Source organism: Chlorocebus sabaeus, chromosome 7 (assembly GCF_047675955.1).
Source record: "Chlorocebus sabaeus isolate Y175 chromosome 7, mChlSab1.0.hap1, whole genome shotgun sequence".
Taxonomy (NCBI): Eukaryota; Metazoa; Chordata; class Mammalia; order Primates; family Cercopithecidae; genus Chlorocebus; species Chlorocebus sabaeus.
In genome coordinates, this window is record NC_132910.1 from 104156322 (window position 1) to 104179255 (window position 22934).

The 22934-nt window shown below is 38.8% G+C and overlaps 1 protein-coding gene across 2 annotated transcripts in view; it reads left to right on the plus strand.

The window, feature by feature from the left end:
* MND1 (meiotic nuclear divisions 1) overlaps positions 1–21450 on the plus strand; it is a 74103-nt gene extending 52653 nt beyond the window's left edge. For both annotated transcript variants that reach the window (XM_008000030.3, XM_008000031.3), the window contains exons 5-8: positions 593–667; positions 3552–3666; positions 15400–15444; positions 21205–21450. In XM_008000030.3, coding sequence (XP_007998221.1) covers positions 593–667; positions 3552–3666; positions 15400–15444; positions 21205–21311 — 342 coding nt within the window. In that variant the 3' untranslated portion in view covers positions 21312–21450. The remainder of the gene's footprint in view (positions 1–592; positions 668–3551; positions 3667–15399; positions 15445–21204) is intronic.
* The last annotated feature ends 1484 nt before the right edge of the window (positions 21451–22934 follow it).

Sequence of the window (22934 nt, forward strand, 5' to 3'; positions counted from 1 at the left end):
CTTCAAGTTCAATTTCTAACTAAATAATAGACCTCAAGTTACTTGGAGTAGGAGTGGGGAACCTAATAAATAGAGACTATGTGGAAAAGATTAGAGGCATGATATTTGTTTCATGTATTGGCATGGAATAAAAAGAAAATGTTTTTTAAACTTTTTTTTTTCCAGTGTACCCTAATGATTAATGGTCCTTGGTTTTCTTTAGATTGGAGAAATTAATTCCCAGTATAGTGTTTGACTTTGTTTTCTTTTTTTGTTTGTTTGTTTGTTTTTTGAGACAGGGTCTTGCTCTGTCACCAGGCTGGAGTGCAGTGGCTCTATCTCGGCTCACTGCAACCTCAGCCTCTCAAGTAGCTGGGACTACAGGCGTGCGCCACCACACCGAGCTCATTTTTGTATTTTTAGTAGAGACGGGGTTTCACCATGTTGACCAGGATGGTCTCCATCTCTTGACCTCGTGATCCACCCGCCTTGGTCTCCCAAAGTGCTGGGATTACGAGCCACTGCACCCGGCCAACTTTGTTTTCATAAACTACTACATGACTACATGGCAGTTTATCTTAGCAAGCTATTTTATTTGTGTTTGATTCTCTAGTTGTCTGAGGGAAGCCAAAAGCATGCAAGCCTGCAGAAAAGCATTGAAAAAGCTAAAATTGGCCGATGTGAAACGGTAAGTTTGTGTCTATAGATTCTTTTAATAATGGCAATTCTACATATTAGAGTAAGGACACAGAGCTTCCTGTGAGGGGGATACATTTCTAACAGAAGAAAAGGAGATCATAGGCAAGGATATGAACGTTTGACCCAGTAGGATTCACTAATTGTGAGTGTAGATTTTATTATTATTATATATGGTAGCATAGCATAGAAGCATAAACCCTAGAGCCAGACTGCCTGGGTTTGAAAGTCTCCTAAATTCTGTTTTCACTTTTCTCTGTTGCTAAATGGGGAATAATAAAATCTATTATACTTCATTGGGTTATTGTGTGAATTAAACTAGTTAATATTTGCAAAGCACCTGGAAGAGGACCTGGTACATGGTAAGCCCTGTATAAATGTTTATGTAAATTTTTAAGAGTCTTTTAAAAAAAAATTATATAGAACAAACTGAAAACCATCAACATAGTATCTTTGTGGCCTTGTAATATTTTAAAATTTTTAAAATAAATATTGACCTTTTTTTTAAAGTGCAGTATTTTTCTAAGTATTAGGTTAGAGATTTTAAAAAATCGTTTCACTTTCTATTTTCATCATTATCTAAACTATAGACTTATGACTTTAAAAAATATTGAAGATCAACATGAACCACTAAGCATTTCATCTGGGCCTCTATTTGTATCACTTGATTGGGAAAGAAAGGAACTGGAAAACTTGTCACATAGTAGAAAGGGATATAGCAAAGCTTTACAGTGACTTTATGCTTTCAAAGTTATTTCACATACATTGTTTTATGTGAATCATCAGCACAATCACAGATAGGAATTGGAGAATAGTCATTTCTAAAGAATATTCAAGGAAAGGTAAATTCTGGGCATAACCTGAAACTGTTCTATTTCTTCCTCAGTTGACAATAGCAACTACCACTTTATTTGATCCTTTTGTTTGTTTTTTTAAACACTGGCAATAACTTGTAGAACCACCTTCAACTAATGGTGACATACACTTGCCCTGAAGTTGTCAGCCAGTCTACTGTTAATCCACTGAAACAAGTACATCTGGCAGGGAAAAACCCATCAGCAAACATAGTTGTCGCCTGCAGATATCAGAAGAGCTTAATGGTTCAGAAATGTTCCTAAGAAAGATGAAGTCTTGTGCTCATCCTGATCTTACCAGCCAGGACTTTTCAGAACTACCTGGCGCCTATCTGCTAGATACTATTCTTGATAATGGTGGTGATCCTGCTGTTGGTAAAGAAGAAAAATAGCTAACATGTGTATTCTGCTTACTCTGAGCCAGGCAACTACTGTTCTAAATGCATTTTGTGTATTTATTGAATCCTACCAGCAGTCTAGGGAGGTGGCTACCGTTACTGTCTCCATTTTGCTTTTTGAGGAACTGGAGGCACAAAGAGGTTAAATAATATGGCAAAGATCTCAGTGATAGTGACTGTCAAAGATTGTTTCAATGCGTGATACCTGGAGAACTATCATTGTATTCACATTGGATGTTCACCACTCTGCTTCTCCTGTCTTTTTTTCTCCTCTTGATTTTATTTTGTTTTGTTTTGTTTTTGTTTTTTGTTTTTTGTTTTAGAGACGGAGTATCTCTGTATTGCCCAGGCTGCCCTTGAACTCCTGGGCTCAAGTGATCCCCCTGCCTCAGCCTCCTGAGTATCTGGTACTACAGGCAGGCACCACCATACTTGGTGACAGTGTTCCTTTTGAAGCATATATAATTTGGGTATTGATGGCAAATAATGACTTATCTTCTTATATTCTGGTTATTTTAAAATCTCTCCTGAGCTGTGAAGTATGATATACACTAACCATGTGTGGCTATTTATATTTAAATAAAAATTAGCTACAGTTAAATTTAGTTTCTCAGTCACAGTGGCCACATTGCGTATGTTGAGTAGCCACATGTGGTTAGTGGGTCTTGCAGTGAAGAGTGCAGATCTAGAAAGTTTTCCTCACTGCTGAGAGTTCTGTTGGGGCATGCTGCTTCTGAGCGTGCTGCTTTGTATACGCAGTCTCTTGTACAAATGCTAGCAAAGGAACTCTCTTCGCTTTGGAACCAAACGAAACAGCTAAAAGCAAAGTAGAAAAATACAAATAAAAAATACAAGGTAGCTGGGAACCTTACAAGTCGTATTAAGCGGTTTGAACTTTACTTGATTTTGCCTTGGATTTATCCTATGATTCTGTACTATAATCTTTGCGAACATTTGGTTTTTGTTTGGGCTTTTCAGGTTTCAGAAATACAAAATGAATATGTATAGCACTATGACTTCCACCTGTTAGTGAGAAATATGGCTAGACATTTCAAATGGTTTTTATTGGATTATATTGTATTTTGAAGCTTTATTCTGGTTTACCTTTAAAGAATAGGTGGTGGGAGGCCTCAAGCTACAATTGTGTTATTTCTTTAAATGTATATAAAATATTAAGGATATATTAAAATATTCTTAAAAATTGAAAAATTGTCTAGAACACTGTTAAAGATAATTGTATAATGATCGATGTTGTCTTAAAATGTTACTTATGTAACCTTGTGAAACTACTCAAAAAGTAGTATAATTTTTTTCTCTAACATACGATGACATGGTCATCTTAGAGTTCTAACATGAACCTCTCACCTATTTGTGAGCATTCTATTCTACATATTAACTCCCATTTAGTTATTCAATATATATTAAAGATGCTTGAGATTTCAGGAAAGATGAGAATTGAGCTTGTTCTTATACTGTGACTATCTGTGTGTGTATGCTTATATATATAATATCAAAAGTCTAATGCACATCATTTATGAGAAATATAATGAAATGTTATAAAATGTATTACCTTACAACATACAGAATTTTGTCTTAATTGAACATAAAACTATTTGGAATGCAGGAAGAGCGAACCAGGCTAGCAAAAGAGCTTTCTTCACTTCGAGACCAAAGGGAACAGCTAAAGGCAGAAGTAGAAAAATACAAAGATTGTGATCCACAAGTCGTGGAAGAAATACGTAAGTTTGTATCGTATCTTAGGGGTCTTTAACTTTGATAATGAAAAAGACTTTATATTTCTAGTTGCCTGCTAACCATTCTCCATGTATATGAGAAAATAAAACCAGTTAAGATAGTATTCTGTTTATAGTACTCTAATTTTGTATTTGTAACATAGTAGAAAAATATTGCTTCAGTATCGCCATTAAGAAGTCTTAATGTGCCAGGCACGTTGGCTTACGCCTATAATCCCAGCACTTTGGGAGGCTGAGATGGGTGGATTGCTTGAGCTCAGGAGTTCACAAGACCAGCCTGGCCAACATGGTAAAATCCCATCTCTACCAAAAAAACACAAAAATTAGCCAAGCGTGGTGACACATGCCTGTAGTCCCAGCTACTTGGGAGGCTGGGATGGGAGAATCCCTCAAGCCCAGGAGGTTGAAGCTGCAGTGTGCTATACGTGCCATTGCACTCCAGCCTGGGTGACAAAGTAGGACTCTGTCTCAAAAAAAAAAAAAAAAAAAAAAAGAAGTCTTAAAGTTAGAGCATTCAACAGTGACAACTTTGAAATTATAAGCATTTTAAAATTAAGGAAGATGTGTGGGATAGAAGGATAAAGACATAAAATATAAGCCTAGAGAACTGAGGAGTCAGAAAAAAAGCTAATTTGGCCTGAAGAACTTTGATTCTGTAAAGAAATCCGTCATTATCTTCTAGGAAAAATGATGCCATAAGTAGAAGAGTTTGCAAGTTGCAGAAAATCAGTCTGTACGTTAGTTGCCTTTTAAATATACCAGTGATTTTTTTTCCTTCTTTTAAACCAGAGTTCCCAGAGCTTTGTTTTGAATAATGTTTATATATTTTTTTAAAAGATAGAAATGTGAATATTTGAGGAGATAAAAGAGTATATTATAAAGACATAGCATTTAATTACTTGGGAAAATATAACTTTTTAAATCTTTTTCTGTCTTAGCCTGTCTTATGTTTAGGAAACTGTACCAAGTGAAACTTACAGAAAAGCTGATATTATAGTGTGTGATAGAAGGCTTTGAAAGACATGGAAAATATTTGGTATGTTAAAATTAACCTGAGGATAGTTTGATTGCAACTAAGCTGGCCTAGTCCTTGGCAGTGGCCTTTACAATTAAAGAATTTTTAAGCAGTTCAGTTAGTGTAAATCTGAAGTTAAACTTCATATTAGAGACAGGTCGCTGCTTTGCACAACTCCAGGAGGCACCATTCACATATATGGAGTACATCGCCTAGATGGTGATATATAGTGCCACTGGTTCAGCTGATTACCCCGGGTGATTTTCAAAGAGAGGCGGAGGCAGAATAACTCCCTGAACCAGTCATTCTCTGTAAATTAAGTATTTGGGGAGACATGTCAGCTCTTTTATGCTGACCACAGATTCATTTGTCATCATCCTGCAGAAGAAAGTGCTAATCAAATCTACACCTACAAAAATAACCACCTTAATCTGTTTGAAAGTTTTAACTAATACCAGATGATCCTCAGTGAGCACAAGCACATCACAGCAGGAGAGTACCTCACAGGTAGAAGGTTACTGTTAGGAAGCTACGCGTGCATGTGATTCATCTTCAAAAGGAAACAGACTGCTTGTTCAGGAGGACGTAGAACGTTGTGTACCTTATCTAGAGCACCTTCTCATTCTCTTGAAAGAGAACTTCAAGTACAGTTTCTTAATGAGGTTGAATACTTTCAGGTGATTTATTTTCAGGATAGCATGACTGTGCCCTCTAGCAGTTCATCATGAAAAATCTGACTTTCCACGATAACCAAATCTGACCCTTCATTTACTCTTACTTGCCTTTTTTCCTGATTTCCGTTTTGTGTGATTCTTGTACTTGGTGTATTACCTCTTTGCTTACCTGTTTCATTCTCTTTTATGTCTAGGACCTACAACTCTTAGGTATATTTAAAAAGACGCAAGCTTTTCCACTCCATGGTCCCTATTGTACTGCCACAGCTATTTCCTTGGACAGGTGACCCTCACTGACATCACCTCCAATTGACTCCCCAGTCCTTTTCTTAATTTTGATACATTCTGCCCACTCGAGAATGAATAAAACCCTTATTTAGGCTTACTAAACTACTGTAACCTACACTGATAGTGACCCTGAGCCAGTGGATCACATTAACGTTCAGGAAATTAACAGGGAATTGTGCCAGACGGATTCATGAAGTAGGGAAAACTTGTATTGTAGGCATGTTAATTTAAGATGTTGCCATTCCTTGTAGGTCTGATTCAAGTAGCACTTTTGGCAAACACATCACCTCTTAGGTAATAAAACTTCAGAAAAGAAGTTCAGGGTATACAAAGGCTGGTGAACTTTCTGGAGTGTGGAATAACACAGTTGAGGAAGAGGCAGCAGCTGAAATTTTAAACTGGTTGCCTGCATTCTGCTGTCAATTTTAACCCTTGAATTTATAACTTTGGTACTTTATTTCCCAACCCAAGGAAAACATGCCATTGTGAATATTACAGTATATGAGGTCTCACTGAGAGAACAAACCTGAAATTTTCTGGTTTTCAGTGAGATTTTTATTTTTTTTTATTTTTTATTTTTTTGGAGACAGGGCCTTGCTCGGTCTCCCAGGCTGAAGTGCAATGCATGATCAGGGCTCACTGTAGCCTCAACCCCCCAAGCTCAAGTCGTTCTCCTACCTCAGCTTCCCAAGTAGCTGAGACTACAGGCACGTGCCACCACACCCAGCTAGTTTACTTTTAATTTTGTTTTTTAAAGAGATGGTGTCTTGCTGTATTGTCCAGCTGGTTTCGAACTCCTGGCCTCAAGCAGTTGTCTCTCTTTGGCCTCCCAAAGTGCTGGGTTACAGGTGTGATTCACCATGCTTGGCCTTTATCATTTTTCATCAACATCAGACTAGGTTATCTTTTAATAGTTATTTATGCAACCATGTAAAGATGGATCCTGGAGAACTTGTAATGGAGTCTATTAGAGATATATTGATTTTTGACTGGGGAATGAGAGAGTAAGAATCCTTCCTTCCTGGCTTTGTGCATTTTTACGAATTTATGAAAGATTATCATCTTTTTTGCCAGACACAGTGGCTCATGCCTGTAATCCCAGCACTTTGGGAGGCCGAGGCAGTAAGATAGCTTTAGGCTAGGAGTTTGAGATTAGCCTGGGCAAGAGAGAGAGACCCTATCTCTACAAACAATTTAAAATTAGCTGGTCATGCTGGCATGCACTGTAGTCAAGTTTTCTTCCTCCAGTTTTATTACCATTCTACTTGAGAGGCTGAGATGGGAGGATTGCTTGCACCCAGTAGTTCAAGGCTGTAGTGAGCTAGGGTCGTGCCACTATATTCCAGCCTGGGCAACAGAGTGAGACCCTGTCTCTCGAAAAAGGATTAACATCTAGCAAGATAAAATTCATTATGTCTGGCATATAAGCAAAGACTACCAGGCCTGGAGAGAAGTAGGAAAACATGATCTATAATGAGCAGAATACTCCATCAATCAAAATTGACCCAGAAATTAGGATCAGAAGACCAGAACATTTAAAAAGTTATTATAACTGTATTCCATATGTTCAAAAAGTTAAGTGGAAATAGAGAAGATATAAAAAAGACCCAGGTCAAACTTTTGGACATGAAAAACTACAATGTCTAACCTGAAAAATACACTATGATGAATTACCAGCAGATTAAATTTTGCAGAAGAAAGAATTGGTGTTAGTTGAAGATACAGCAATAGAAACATCCAAAATGAAACACAGAAAATAAAGAATTTTAAAAATATTAAAATGGGGCCAGGCGCAGTGGCTCACTCCTGTAATTCCAGCACTTTGGGAGGCTAAGGTGGGTGGATCACTTGAGCCCAGCAGTTCGAGGCCAGCCTGGACAGCATATGGAGTCCTTGACTCATGTATAAATTAAAAACTTTAAAAATATGAAAATGGCATGTGTGAGCCTTAAGACAATTTCAAGGGACCTAATAAATGTGTAATTACAGTCCCAAATGGAGTATGTTTTGGTGGGAGGAGAGGTTGCTGAGCCAGAAAAACATCTGAAGAAATAAAAGCTAAAGTTTAAAATTTTTCAAATTTGATGAAAAGTATAAACCCACAAATCCAAGAAATTTAAATATTTAAGTAGTAGATGCCGGTGATCCCCTTATCGCTAAATTTAGAGAACTTCTTAAGACTTTAACCTCTACTCACCCCAAATCTCCATTCCTTAATGAAATTGTTTTTAAAATGCACTTTTTGATAATGAGGGGTTTCATGGGATTTCAGCTATCATGTTAGTGCAGAACAGATTATACTGGATTAAAGGCTTATGAGTTTCACAAATTGATTTTAATAGGATTTAGTTCTTAGTAGCATGGCTATAGCGCGCCCAGTATTATATCATTCAAGCTTATCTCTAAGTCTGTCATGATTTATTCAGAGAATAATTTGGTGACTGTAGCCATAACCATTTGTTCATATGGGGCATGGCTATGTATTTTCTTATTTCTCAGTAACATCCATAAAAATTATTTATATTTATGCCAGTTGAATTATATCATTAAGCAAGTATTTAGAAGATTAATTGCTTTGGAGGCAGAGGCAGGCAGATCACTAGGGGTCAGGAGTTTGAGACCAGCCTGGCCAAGTTGATGAAATGCTGTTTCTATTAAAAATACAAAAATTAGCCAGGCATAGTGGCACATACCTATCACTGAGACAGGAGAATCGCTTGAACCGGGGAGGAGAAGGCTGCAGTGAACCAACATCACGCACTGCGCTCCATCTTGGGCGACAGAGCGAAAACAGTCTCAAAACAACAACAACAACAATAACAAAATTAATTGCAGTATCCAAGAAGTGATATTTACAAGCAACAATTCTTTAAATAATTTTTTAATTTAGCTATTCTGACCATTATTCAAATGTGACCAGAGAAAACATGTTAGTAGAAATTAAATTCCCAGGCCGGGCGCGGTGGCTCACGCCTGTAATCCCAGCACTTTGGGAAGCAGAGGCGGGCGGATCACGAGGTCAGGAGATTGAGACCATCCTGGCTAACACGGTGAAACCCCGTCTCTACTAAAAAAATACAAAAAACTAGCCGGGCGAGGTGGCGGGCGCCTGTAGTCCCAGTTACTCGGGAGGCTGAGGCAGGAGAATGGCGTGAACCTGGGAGGCGGAGCTTGCAGTGAGCCGAGATCCAGCCACTGCACTCCAGCCTGGGCAACACAGCGAGACTCTGCCTGAAAAAAAAAAAAAAAAGGAAATTAAATTCCCACAAAAATACTTGAAAATATCTTAGAGGTACTTATGTACCAGGATGACAATAAAAAGGTGGAGTAAGGACTTCTGAAACTTTGCGCTTTCAGAAAACTTGCAAAAATTGTTGTAGTCAACTTTTTCAGACCTCTGGAAATTAACCAAAGGCTTACAGGAGCCTACTGAGGAAAATTAGCAGACTCTGAGTAAGAATAATGATCTTTGTGGTATTGAATTTGCCTATTCTCATTTCCCACTCTCACCTCGCAGAGTGAAGGATAACAACCCTGCATTCCTACTGTCTAGGGGAGCAAAATGCAGCTGGAGCTCTATAAGAGCTTTGATCCCAAAGAATTGTCATTATTTACATGTTTGGTGGTTCCCTGGAGGACACCAATAGGAAAGACTGTTTTTGTTTGATCTGGCCTGGGGTATGCCCAGTGCTAAAATCCTCTCTGTGGGGAGTCTTTGTCTATAACAATTACAAACAAATAAAGAAGTTAAAATTACAAATAATTTTAACTTCTCAGTTAATCATTGTTGATGAATAACAGTTGAGGCAAGCAGTAGACTAATCAAAAAGCTTAAAAGGGCCAAGTGCAGTGGTTTATGCCCATAATCCTAACACTTTGGGAAGATTGCTTGAGCCAAAGAGTTCAAAACCAGTATGAAGAAAATGACAAACTCCATCTCTATAAATAATTTAAAAATTAGGCATGGTGGCATGTGCCTGTAGTACTAGCTACTCAGGAGGCTGAGGTGGGAGGATCACTTGAGCCCAGGAAATCAAGACTGCAGTGAGCCATGATCATACCACTGTGCTCTAGCTTGGGTGACAGAGTGAGACCCTTCTAAAAAAAAAGGAAAAACTAAATGATATGTTCATGAGAGCCTTGAAGAGCAACATATTCCTGGAACTATAGAAGGCCTACATGCAAGTTTAGGGTTGTTCACATTCTCAGTAAAGACCTGGGACGGTCCCCACATCTAGCTGACTTTGATGCTCTGTGCAAGCAAGAAGCGAAGAGTAGGTCAGAGTTATAAACTGCCTTGCTGAGAATGCATGTCCCAGCACACGCAAACCCTTAGGCAAAGATGGCTGAGCCCTTTGGCAAAGACAGCCTCTTCATAGAGGTTTGGTCCAAGCATTTAAGGAAATCTCTGTTCAATTAATAGCTTGACCACTAAGCTAACCAAGTAGAGACTTCAGTGCCCATGCTTAAGAACATGGACTTTACAGATTTAGTTCAGGAAAATTACTAAACAAATTGTAACAACTTATTACAAGCAGCAATCCTGGGGAGTGGGGAGAATCTGCTTTCTAGGGTTGCTATTTTTTTTATTTGTGTGTGTGTGTATGTGTGTGTGTGTGTATATATATATATATATATATTTTTTTTTTTTTTTTGAGACAGAGTCTTGCTCTGTCACCCAAGCTGGAGTGCAGTGGCACGATCTTGGCTCACTACAGCCTCTGCCTCCCAGGTTCAAGTGATTCTCGTGCCTTAGCCTCCGAAGTAGCTGGGATTACAGGCGCCTTATATTATTTTTTAAATTAATTATTACCCTTTTTTTTTTTTTTTTTTTTGAGACATTCTCACTCTGTCGCCTCAGCTGGAGTGCAGTGGCATGATCATGACTTGGTGCAGCCTCAACCTCCTGGGCTCAAGCAGTCCTCCTGCCTCAGTGCCCTGAGTAGCTAGAACTACAAGCACATGCCACCATGCTGAGCTAATATTTGTATTTTTTGTGGAGACAGGATTTCACCATGTTACTCAGGCTAACATTATTTTAAACGTCCAGTTTTGCAACAAAAAGATTGCAAGACATACAAAGCAATAAAATATGGCTCACACACTGGAATAAAAATGTTTCAATGGAAACTGTTTTCAATGGAAACTGTTCCTGAGAAAGCCCACGTGTTGGGCTTACTTACTAGACAAAGACACTTCAAATATGTTCAAAGAGAAATGCAGAACAAGAAAATAAAAACCAGAAATTGGTTCTTTTTTTTTTTTTTTTTTTGAGGTGGATTCTTACTCTGTCACCAGGCTGGTGTGCAGTGGCATGATCTCAGCTCACTGCAACCTCCGCCTCCTGGGTTCAAGCAATTCTCCTGCCTCAGCCTCCTGAGTAGCTGAGACTACAGGCACGCGCCACCATGCCCAGCTTTTTTTTGGTGTTTTTAGTAGAGACGAGGTTTCGCCATGTTGGCCAGGATGGTCTCCATGTCTTGACTTCGTGATTTGCCCGCCTCACCTCCCAAAGTGCTGGGATTACAGGTGTGAACCACTGCGCATGGCTGTTTTTTTTTTTTTTTATTTGGAAACAGAGTTTTGCTCTTGTGGGAGTACAATGGCACAATCTCTGCTCACTATAACCTCCACCTCCCTTGTTCAAGCAATTCTCCTGCCTCAGCCTCCTGAGTAGCTGAGACTACAGGCACGCGCCACCATGCCCAGCTTTTTTGTATTTTTAGTAGAAACAGGATTTTGCCATGTTGGCCAGGCTTGTCTCAAACTCCTGACCTCTGGTGATCTGCCCGCCTCAGCCTCCAGAAGTGCTAGGATTATAGGCATGAGCCACCACACGCGACCCAAAAATTGGTTCTTTAAGTGGATCACAAAGTAGACACACTTTTAGCTAGATGAAAGAGAAATAGAAAAAAATTAGTAGCTGGGACTCGAAGTGTGCACCACTACACCTGGCTGGTTTTTTTTTTCATTATCTTTTGTAGAAATGGGGTCCCACTATGTTGGCTAGACTGGTCTCAAACTCCTGGACTCAAGCAGTCCTCCTGCCTCAGCCTCCCAAAGTGCTAGGAATCCAGGCGTGAGCTCTTGCACCTGGCTGAAACACAATATTATTAAGGAAATACTCCCCAAATTGATCTACTGATTCAATGCTATACTGATCAAAATTGCAGCTGCTTTTTTTGCAGAAGTTGGTAAACTGATCTTAAGTTTCATATGGAAATGCAAGAGATACAGAATAGTCAAAAGAATCTTGAAAAAGAACAGAGTTACAGACTCAAATTTTCCAATTTCAAAACTTACTATAAGACTACAGTTATCAAGACAGTATGGTAGTGGTATAAGAATAGACATTTACACTTTGGGAGGCTGAGGCAGGCGGATCACGAGGTCAGGAGATCGAGACCCTCCTGGCTAACACGGTGAAACCCCGTCTCTACTAAAAATATAAAAAATTAGCCGGGCACGGTGGTAGGTGCCTGTAGTCCCAGCTACTCGGGAGGCTGAGGCAGGAGAATGGTGTGAACCCCGGGGGCGGAGCTTGCAGTGAGCCGAGATCACGTTACTGCACTCCAGCCTGGGCAACAGAGTGAGACTCCATCTCAAAAAAAAAAAAAAAAAAAAGAATACACATATAGATTATAGATTAATGGAATCAAGAGTCCAGAAATAAACCCAATTGATTTTCAACAAAGGTGCCAAGACCATGGAATCAGGAAAGAAATCATGTTTTCAGCTAATGGTATTTGGCACAACTGGATATCCACATGCAAATGAATTAATCTGAACCCCCACCTTACATCAAAAAAATTAACTCAAATGGATCAAAGACCTATATGGAAGAGCTAAAACTATAAAACTCTTAGAAGAAAACAGATTTATATTCTTTATCCTTGGGTTAAGCAACAGTTCCTTGAATACAACACCAAAAGCAGGAACAACCACAGAAAAAGTAGATAAATGGACTTCATCAAAATTAAAAATTTTTTTACAATATCAAGAAAGTAAAAAGAGGCTGGGCACCGTGGCTCACACCTGTAATCTCAGCACTTTGGGAGGCCAAGGCAGGCGGATCGTGTGAGGCCAGGAGTTCGAGACCAGCCTGGCCAACATGGTGAAACCCCATCTCTACTAAAAATACAAAAATTAGTCGTGGTGGCACACACCTATAATCCTAGCTATTCGGGAGGCTGAGGCAGGAGAATCACTTGAACCAGGAAGGCAGAGATTGCAGTGAGCCGAGATTGCACCACTACACTCCAGCCTGGGTGACAGAGAGAGACTCCATCACAAAAAGAAAAGTGAAAAGTGAACTCAGGATGGAAGAAAATATTCACAAGTTTTGTATCTGACAAGTGCCTAATATCCAAAATATATAAAGAACTCATAATACAACAATAAAAAGACAACCCAATTGAAAAATGAGCAAAGGATATGAACAGACACTTCTCCCAATAAGATACACAGATGACCAATAAGCACATGAAAAGATGCACAAAATCATTAGGAAATGCAAATCAGAACCCCAGTGAGATACTACTTCACACTTGTATTAGTCTGTTTTTACACTGCTGATAAAGACATACCTGAAACTTGGCAATTTACAAAAGAAAGAGGTTTATTGGACTTACAGTGCCACGCGTTTGGGGAAACCTCAAAATCATGGTGGAAGGTGAAAGGTATGTCTCACATGATGGCAGACAAGAGAAGAGAGTTTGTGCAGGGAAACTCCCATTTTTAAAGCCATCAGATCTTGTGAGACTCATTCACTATCATGAGAACAGTGCAGGAAAGACCCGCCCCCCTAATTCAATCCCCTCCCACTGGGGTCCTCTCACAACACCTGGGAATTGTGGGAGTTACAATTCAAAATGAGATTTGAGTGGGGACACAGCCAAACCATATCAACACCCATTAGGATAGCTATAATGTAAAAACAGAAAATAATGAGACTGGGTGCGGTGGCTCACGCCTGTAATCCCAGCACTTTGGGAGGCCAAGGCAGGCGGATCACCTGAGGTCAGGACTTGGAGACCAGCCTGACCAACATGGTGAAACCCCATCTCTACTAAAAATACAAAATTAGCTGGGCGTGGTGGTGTACGCCTGTAATCCCAGATACTCTGGAGGCTGAGGCAGGAGAATTGCTTGAACCTGGGAGGCGGAAGTTGCAGTGAGCCGAGACCACACTATTGCATTCCACCCTGGGCAACAAGAGCAAAACTCCGTCCCAAAAAAAATAGAAAATAATAAGTGATGAGGATGTGGAGAGACTGGACCTCTTAGATTGCTGGTGGTATTATAAAGTGGTGCTACCACTTTGGCAAACAATTTATCTCTTCCCCAAAATATATACCCAAGATGATTGAAAACATGTTCACACAAAAATTATTATTCGTATTAGCAGAAACAACCCAAATGTCCATCAGCTGATGAATGGATAAGCAAATTGTAAAATAGTACTTAGCTTAAAAAAGAATGAGGTGTTGATACATGAATGAACCTTGAAAACATTGTGTTAAGTGAGAGAGGCCAGACCTAAAAGACCACATATTGTATGTTTCGTTCGTATGAAATGTACACAAAAGGGAAATCCATAGAGAAGAGACAGCAACTAGGTTAGTAGTTGCCAGGGGACGGAGGGCGAAGGAATGTGGAGTGAGTGCTAAGGGGCACAAGGGGTTTTTTTTGGGTGATGAAAAAATGTTCTGGAGTTAAATAGTAGTAATGGTTGTACAATTTTGTGAATATCATAAAAACCACTGAAGGTCAGGCATCGTGTCCCATACCTGTAATCCCAGCACTTTAGGAGGCCAAGATAGGGAAGATCGCTTGAGGCCAGGAGTTCGAGACCAACCTGGGCAACAGAGCAGAATATCTTGTAGAGATAGGGGATCTCTACAAGAAATAAAAAAAATGAGCTGGGCATGGTGGCGCATGCCTGTAGTCTCAGCTGCTCAGAAAACTGAGGCAGGAGGATTGCTTAAGCCCAGGAGTTTGAGGCTACAGTGAGCTATGATTACACCACTGCACTCCAGCTAGGGAGACAGAGTGAGACCCAGTCCCTAAATAAGTAAATAAATAAAAATTACTGAATTTTATAGTTTAGTATGCTGAATTTTGTAACATATAAATTATCTTTCAATTTAAGATGCCATCATTTTAAGTAATAGTTAATGCCCCATTAATCATGGCACTGTTACGTGCTGTGCAGATTAACTTGAAGTACATAATATACATACAGATACATTTGATAGCATGATGTGTATTTAACTATAAAGTAAAAGTAAATACTTCCTTCTATGTGACTACTTTCTTATCACTAAAATTTTTTTTAGAGTCGCACTTATTGTGGTCTTATAATGCCTGTATAGTAAAATTCTTATTACATTTAACTTGTATTTTGGTATGGGGAGTTCTTTGAAAAACATCTCATTTAAACTTACATGTTATCTTTAAAGGAGCAAGTACAATGATGATGGACACTTAGGAAAGGGAAATTGTTCACTTTGACTTTCCATTAATTACTAATATTACTGCAGCTCCCTAAATTTCCTTAGGAATTTGCAAGAGTTTGTAAAATACAATATTATGTCACTATTTCAGCTTTTTTCATAGCCATTTTATATATAAATTTTATAAAAATTTTGTTCATATGAAAAAATATAAATGTACACATAGCTAAAGATAATTTTATATATATAAATACATTTCATTTTATATATATAATTTTTTTTTCAGGCCAAGCAAATAAAGTAGCCAAAGAAGCTGCTAACAGATGGACTGGTATGTACCATAATAATACTGATAAATAAACTGTAGTTAAACTCCCTTCACACTTACTGTGATGTGAAATTCAGATACCTTGTGCTGGCTTTGTTCAAGAAAGGATATTTCTGAAAAATGTATGCATTACTCAGATGTTTACATATTAAATCATTTCAGTTATTTAAAATGACTTATGAGTCATTTTGTAAAGTATCAGATATTTTTGTAAAACTAATGATTGCTTCCAGTTTAACTTTTGTACAACTTTTCCCAAGATAAGTCACTTGGGCTAATAACTTAACTTTCATATATATTAATGTAAGATACACTTTAAGATAATGGAATCTTAAAGATTTATATTCTCGCTAATAATAATAATAGCTAAGGTTTGTTGAGGACTGACTATATGCCAGTTATTGTAATGTCTATGGTTCATTCTCATTTTATCTCCATGATAATCTTGTGAGGTAGATATGATTATTATCCCTAATTTAGGAGACAAAACTAAGACCCTCAGGAGTCCAAGGCCACACATTAGTCAGACAGCAGAACAGGAATTAGAATCCAGCTTTTTTGGCTGGACTTAATGTGACTGTGTTTAGTCAAAGGCGATTAGTCACTGGAAGAACAGACGCTGGAGCCAGGTTTCTGACTCCCTGTCCAGGCCTCTGTTTCACACAAAAAACTAAGAATTATGTTTTTCCTACTCTAATTTATAATTAAATAGATTGGTAAAATCAATATAATTGGCCTTTAGGGTTTTTTTTTTTTTTCTGAAATTGCAGTTTTATTTATTACAAAGTTATTTCTTAAGTAAGGTAATGCTTTAGTGATAAGAACAGAGGAGGGTACAAAAGCAAACTGACATAAAAGAGAATAATGAAATAAGTGTCCCACAAAGTGTAAGTAAATATGGATTTTTAGGTTAAAAATAAGACAGAAATCCAAGGTGATTTCCCCCAGTATTTTCAACAAAGAGGCTCAGCACACAGTAGGCACAGGCAGCATGTGTGTGTAGTGGGAGGAACATGGCTTTGAAAAGAATCCAAGCTGTTCTCCTTACTTGCTGTGTGACCTCTTGACCCCCTCTCAGCCTGCTTCCTCATCTGTTCATTGTGGATAAATAATACCTACCTCCCATTTTGGGAGGATTAAATAAGACAGTTTGTAAGCCCTTCAGCACCATGTTGGACACGTAGATAAATACTCCTCTTTTCCTTTTCTTCTCTTAAAAAAGTTCATGATTTCCAATTGATCATAAACTTCCAAAATTATAATTGGAAAAACATTTGGAATGGCTTTTTTTTTTTTTCCCTATCCTATTAGCTACAGAAGAACCTGGGACTTTTAAAACCATGAGGAAGAAAGATATTTTTAGAATAGCAGAAACAGCTGTTAAGAACCATATTTCCATTTAAAGTTACAGCTTACTCCTTCCAGCTTCCAGCATAAACATGTGTTATGAAAAGACGGAGATAAGAGATAAAGCATCACACCTCAGAAAACCGCCACCTTCACAACAAACAAAAAGAAAACAGTAATAAAATAAGAATTATTTTTTTCCTAGTCTATTTTAGAATTAGGTAAATTGGTAAAATCAATATAATTGGCCTTTAGTTTTTGTTTTTTTTTTTTAATGAAATCGCAATCTTATTTATCATATAGCTATTAAAGTTTGCTTTAATATTCATATTAAAATTATCATATAGAAAGAAAGTTTGCTTTCTTTTTACTTAAAAAAGCCCTGGCCGGGCGTGGTGGCTCATGCCGGTAATCCCAGCACTTTGGGAGGCCAAGGCAGGAGGATCACTTGAGGTCAGGAGTTCTAGACCAGCCTGGCCAACATGATGAAACCCTGTCTCTACTAAAAATACAAAAATTAGCCAGACATGGTGGCACACACCTGTAACACTAGCTACTCAGAAGGCTGAGGTAGGACAATTGCTTGAACCCAGGAGGCAGCGGTTGCAGTGAGCTGAGATCGTGCCACTCTACTCCAGCCTGGGCAAGAGTGAGACACTGTCTCAAGAAAAAAAAAGGTCTTTAAAAATGTATCTGGAATTGAGAATATATACTGTTCAACAATTCAGTATCTCAGTTCTATAGGATGAGAGATTACCTCAGAGTCTAAGTATAGAAATGCCACATCTAAATGTTTGGTGACATTAAATACACTTTTAAGTGTGATTTCAATTATATCATATGAAACCTTGCTTAATAATTTAGATGGTGAGGTTTTCGTAAACACATATGAGAGGCATCTTAATGAGTGAAGAGGGATAGGTGTTGCCAGGGCCTAACCTAGATTCATTGCAAATGATATTGCTCATCCTATTCCTATAGGTATCTTCGCCATGCCACCGTATAAATCAAACAGTCTTAAGGTTGTTTGTTTAAAATAAAAAAATTATTCTATATCCATTTATAAAAATTTCTACATTAAATAGGGAAATTATCTGACAGAGAATGAACTATCAAGATTGTCAGTGACATTATCTTGAAGGCCAACATCCAGTGGCCCAAAGAAATGTTTAATCAGAGTCTTCTTTGAATTGGTCCAGTAGACATAGTTGTGGAGAGGTTTTTATTTGTTCTTTTTCTTGCTTTTAACCTTTAAATGTTTATAATGAAATGGTTTCTTATCCTTCTATAAATCAGGAAATCCTTCCTGTAGAGGCTATTCAATAGTCTTACCCTGATGCCTCATTCTCTTTTCTGATCCAGGTTTGAAGTTGGTTCCCTGCAAGCTTTCTACATTGTTGTATCTCTTCTCTCATTTCCTAGAAATCTTTCTGTATTCATGAAGCCTATCCTGTAAGCTGTACACATAAGACTTGGCCTTTTCTCTCTGAGACACCTACTACTTTATAATTGTTTAGTAATAAATTATTTTTTCTCTCATGTCAACTTGAAGGCATAGGTTCTTCACATTCTGTAATATCTGCAGTACACCTGATACTTGTCTTATGTAGCAGCAGACCCTCTATAACATTTGGGTGTGATTAGCAAGAATGTACTGGTTGGGCAGACTGGTAAAAATTATCCTAGAATACCTTATGGTGCTATTTTAACATTCTCTCTTAGGTTGTTGTGAAAAGTAAAGATTCATTTTAGATTGTTACAAAAAGTAAAGATCATTTTAATATCTGTTGACATTCCATAACACTTTAATTGAAAGAAATTAATTTTATTAACATTATTCTATTTGATGTAGTAGTATTCTCCATAAAATTCATTCCAGAAATGTGTTTATCATTATTTGATACTTGGAATTAAACTTCCATAGAAAAAATATTTTAAAAAGTGATCAAACTCTATGTATTAGTTTTCTAGAGATGCCAGAACAAAGTATCACAGATAGGGTGGCTTAAACAACAGAAATTTTTCTGACCATCCTGGAGAATCAAATTTCAAGATCAAGATGTTGGCAGGTTTGGTTTCTTCTGTAGGTCTTCCTTCTCACTGTGTCCTCTCACAGTCTTTCCTGTGTCTCTCAGTGTGTTCACATTTCCCGTTTTTTTTTTTTTTTTGAAATGGAGTCTTGCTATGTTGCTCAAGCTGTAGTACAGTGGCGCAATCTCAGCTCACTGCAACCTCCACCTCCCTGGTTCAAGCAATTTGCCTGCCTCAGCCTCCTGAATAGCTGGGATTACAGGTGCACACCACCAGACCCGGCTAATTATTTTTGTATTTTTAGTAGAGATGGGGTTTCACCATGTTGGCCAGACTGGTCTCTCAGTCTGGCCTCAGGCAATCTGCCCGCCTCAGCCCCCACAGAGTGCTGGGATTACAGGCGTGAGCCACTGCACCCAGCCAATCCTTTTCCTTTTTTTTTTTTTTTTTTTTTTTTTAAGATGGAGTCGCGTTTTCGCCAGGCTGGAGTGCAGTGGCGCTATCTCAGCTCACTAAACCTCTGCCTCCTGGGTTCAAGCGATTCCCCTGCCTTAGCCTCCTGAATAGCTGGGACTACCGGTGCACGCCGCCACGCCCAGCTAATGTATTTGTATTGTTAGTAGAGGCAGGATTTACTATGTTGGCCAAGATGGTCTCTATCTCTTGACCTCGTGATCCTTTTCTTATAAAGACACCAATCCTACTGGATTAGGGCCCATCCCAATGACCTCATTTTAACTTAATCACCTCTTTAAAGATATGTTTCAATATAGTCACATTCTGAGGTTGTAGGGGCTAGGACTTCAACATACAAATTTGGGGGGAAATGATTCAGCCCATAACATTCCAGAAGAACCTATTCTAACCCCTTACTTCATTGTCACTACTAATAGATTGTTTAACATTTTACAGAATACTCTGACAAGCTATAAAATCTTATACCATCGTTTTTTCTGTGTGTGTAATACATTTTCATCATAAAGGTTGTATATGTACATTAAAGAAATATATGAAATTAAGAAAAGAAAGGCTGGACACGGTGGCTCACACTTGTAATCCCAGCATTTTGGGAGGCCGAGGTGGGTGGATTGCTTGGGCTCGAGAGTTCAAGACCAGCCTGGGCAACATGGTGAAACCTCATCCCTACAAAAAATACAAAAGTTGCTGGGTATGGTGGTGCACGCCCGTTGTCTCTGCTACTTGTGGGACTGAGGTTGGAGGATTACCTGAGCCTAGAAGGTGGAGACTGCAGTGAACTGAGATTGCACCACTCACTGCACTCCAGCCTGGGAGACAAAGCAAGATCCTGTCTCAAGGAAAAAAAAAAAAAAAAAAGGAAAAAAAACCCCACTGTTCCTCCCACCCTCTCAAGTGCAGCCACTGTGAGCACACTGGCACTGTCCTGCCTCCCTCACTAGCTTCCTGATGAGTAGACGTTTAGATTGCTCTTATGTTTCTGTTATGGCACTGGGATAAAGACCCTTGACCAAAAATCCTTGTACACAGTTTGTTTTCTTTCCTTGGGATAAATCCCCTGAAGTAGATGTACCACTTTTTTTCAGTTGTTAATGCATTTTAAATCCCCCCAGGAGATGCTGAGGACATTGCTATTCTTAGTCTTAAGAGAACCCCTTTCCCTGCTCCCCACCCCCCTCCCTACTACTGGCCTGATTGTCTGGAAGCCATTACTGTCTGTGGGACAGGAAGAAGGGTCCGGAGAGAATGTGTTCCCTTTGGGAACAGGAGCAACTTTAATTCCTGAGGCAACAGTCCTGGCCTCTGCTGTGGAAATGTGGAAGAGACACCATTAACCTGTCCCTGTTTTTGTATTATTCTTAATTAAGTCTGATATTTAGCAGCAAGCAGCCTATAGAATTTTTAAATATGAGATCTATTAACTTGTTCAAAATAGTATTTAAATACTTTTTGTTTGATACGGAGTTTCACTCTTGTTGCCTAGGCTGGAGTGCAATGGTGCAATCTCGGCTCACCACAACCTCTGTCTCCTAGGTTCAAATAATTCTCTTGCCTCAGCCTCCCAAGTAGCTGTGATTACAGGTGCCCACCACCAACCACGCCCAGTTAACTTCTGTATTTTTAGTAGAGACAGGGTTTCACCATCTTGGCCAGGCTGGTCTCAAACTTCTGACCTCATGATCCGCCTGCCTCGGCCTCCCAAAGTGCTGGGATTATAGGCATGAGCCACCGCACCTGACCTTAAATACTTTTTAATTAGTTGCCATTACTCTTAAAAATACAGAAAACTCCTTATTTTGATGTATCTGAAAGTTAATAGAAGGAAGTAAAAGAACAATGAAGATAATTGTACTTGAAATGTTTTATGATTATGTTTTTCTCAAAATTATTTCTCAATTTTCTTTATAGATAACATATTTGCAATAAAATCTTGGGCCAAAAGAAAATTTGGGTTTGAAGAAAATAAAATTGATAAAACTTTTGGAATTCCAGAAGACTTGGACTACATAGACTAAAATATTCCATGGTGGTGAAGGATCTACAAGTTTGTGAATATGTAAATTTTAAACTATTATCTAACTAAGTGTACTGAATTGTCATTTGCCTGCAACTGTATTTATCATTTTATTAATGTTAAATAAAGTGTAAAATGCAGATGTTCTTCACCCCTTTTTGTAGATCAAAAGCAGGATGATAACCATATCCCCCCAGTGCTCATCAGAGTAGGACAATACAAATAAAGCCATCCATCTCAGTCCAGGCAGATTTACAAATGATTTTTTTTTTTAAGATCAAAACCATGACGTGATAATGCTTTAGTTTTGTTTAAATATTAATATTAACTATTAAGGGTGTGTTTGGACAGGGCGTGGTAGCTCACACCTGTAATCCCAGCGCTTTGGGAACCTGAGGCAGGCAGGTCAGTTGAGCTCAGGAGTTCAAGACCAGCCTGGCCAACATGGCAAAACCCCCCTCTCTTAAAAATACGAAAAGTAATTCCAACTACTTAGGAGACTGAGGCAGGAGAATTGCTGGAACCCAGGAGGCGGAGGTCACAGTGAGCTGAGATTGCGCCACTGCACTTTAGCCTGGGCAACAGAGCAAGGCTGTGTCTCCAAAAAAAAAAAAAAAAATGTATTTGAAGGATCCATCATACGTATACACACACCTAAATGCTTGGAAATAACCTTTAAAATCCTAATGGCTGCTCTCCTATATCCCAACAGTGACCAAACTCAGTATTCTGCATTATCTTTGCAAATTTCCCACAGAAAAAAATACAGAAAGTTGGTATTCCTCAAATTTAGTTAAGTAGTAATGCCTCAGACATGAAAACTCCTTTTTTCTTTTGAGTTTTTGATACCTTTCCACTGGAAGGAACAAGTGCATGGCCATTTGTCCTGATTTATGCACTTTTTATAAGATGATATACAGTCATGTGTTACTTATCAATGGGGATATGTTACTTATCAATGGGGATATTGCTCCTAGGCTACAAACCTATACAGCATATTATGGTACTAGAGACTGTAGGCAATTGTAACACAATGGTAAGTATTTGCATATCTAAACACAGGAAAAATATAGTAAAAACACAGTATAGGACCATGCGCAGTGGCTAACTCCTGTAATCCCAGCACTTTGGGAGGCCGAGGCAGGTGGATGATCTGAGGTCAGAACTTCGAGACCAGCCAGGCCAGCATAGCAAACCCTGTCTCTACCAAAAATAAATTAGCCGGGTGTGGTGATGCACGCCTGTAGTCCCAGCTACTCAGGTAAGCTGAGGCACAAGCATTACTTGAACCCAGGAGGCGGAGGTTGCGGTAAGCTTAGATTGCGTCACTGCACTCCAGCCTGGGCAACAGAGCGAGACTGTCTCAAAAAAAAAAAAAAAAAGTATAAAAGATAAAAATGGCACACCTGTCAAGGGCACTTACCATAAATGGAGCTTGCAGGACAAGAAGTTGCTCTGTATGGCAAGGTGCGGTGACTCACACCTGTAATCCCAGCACTTTGGGAGGCCAAGAAAGGCAGATCACAAGGTCAAGAAATCGAGATCATCCTGGCCAACATGGTGAAACCCCGTCTGCTAAAAAAGAAAATACAAAAGTTAGCCGTGGTGGTATGTGCCGGTAGGC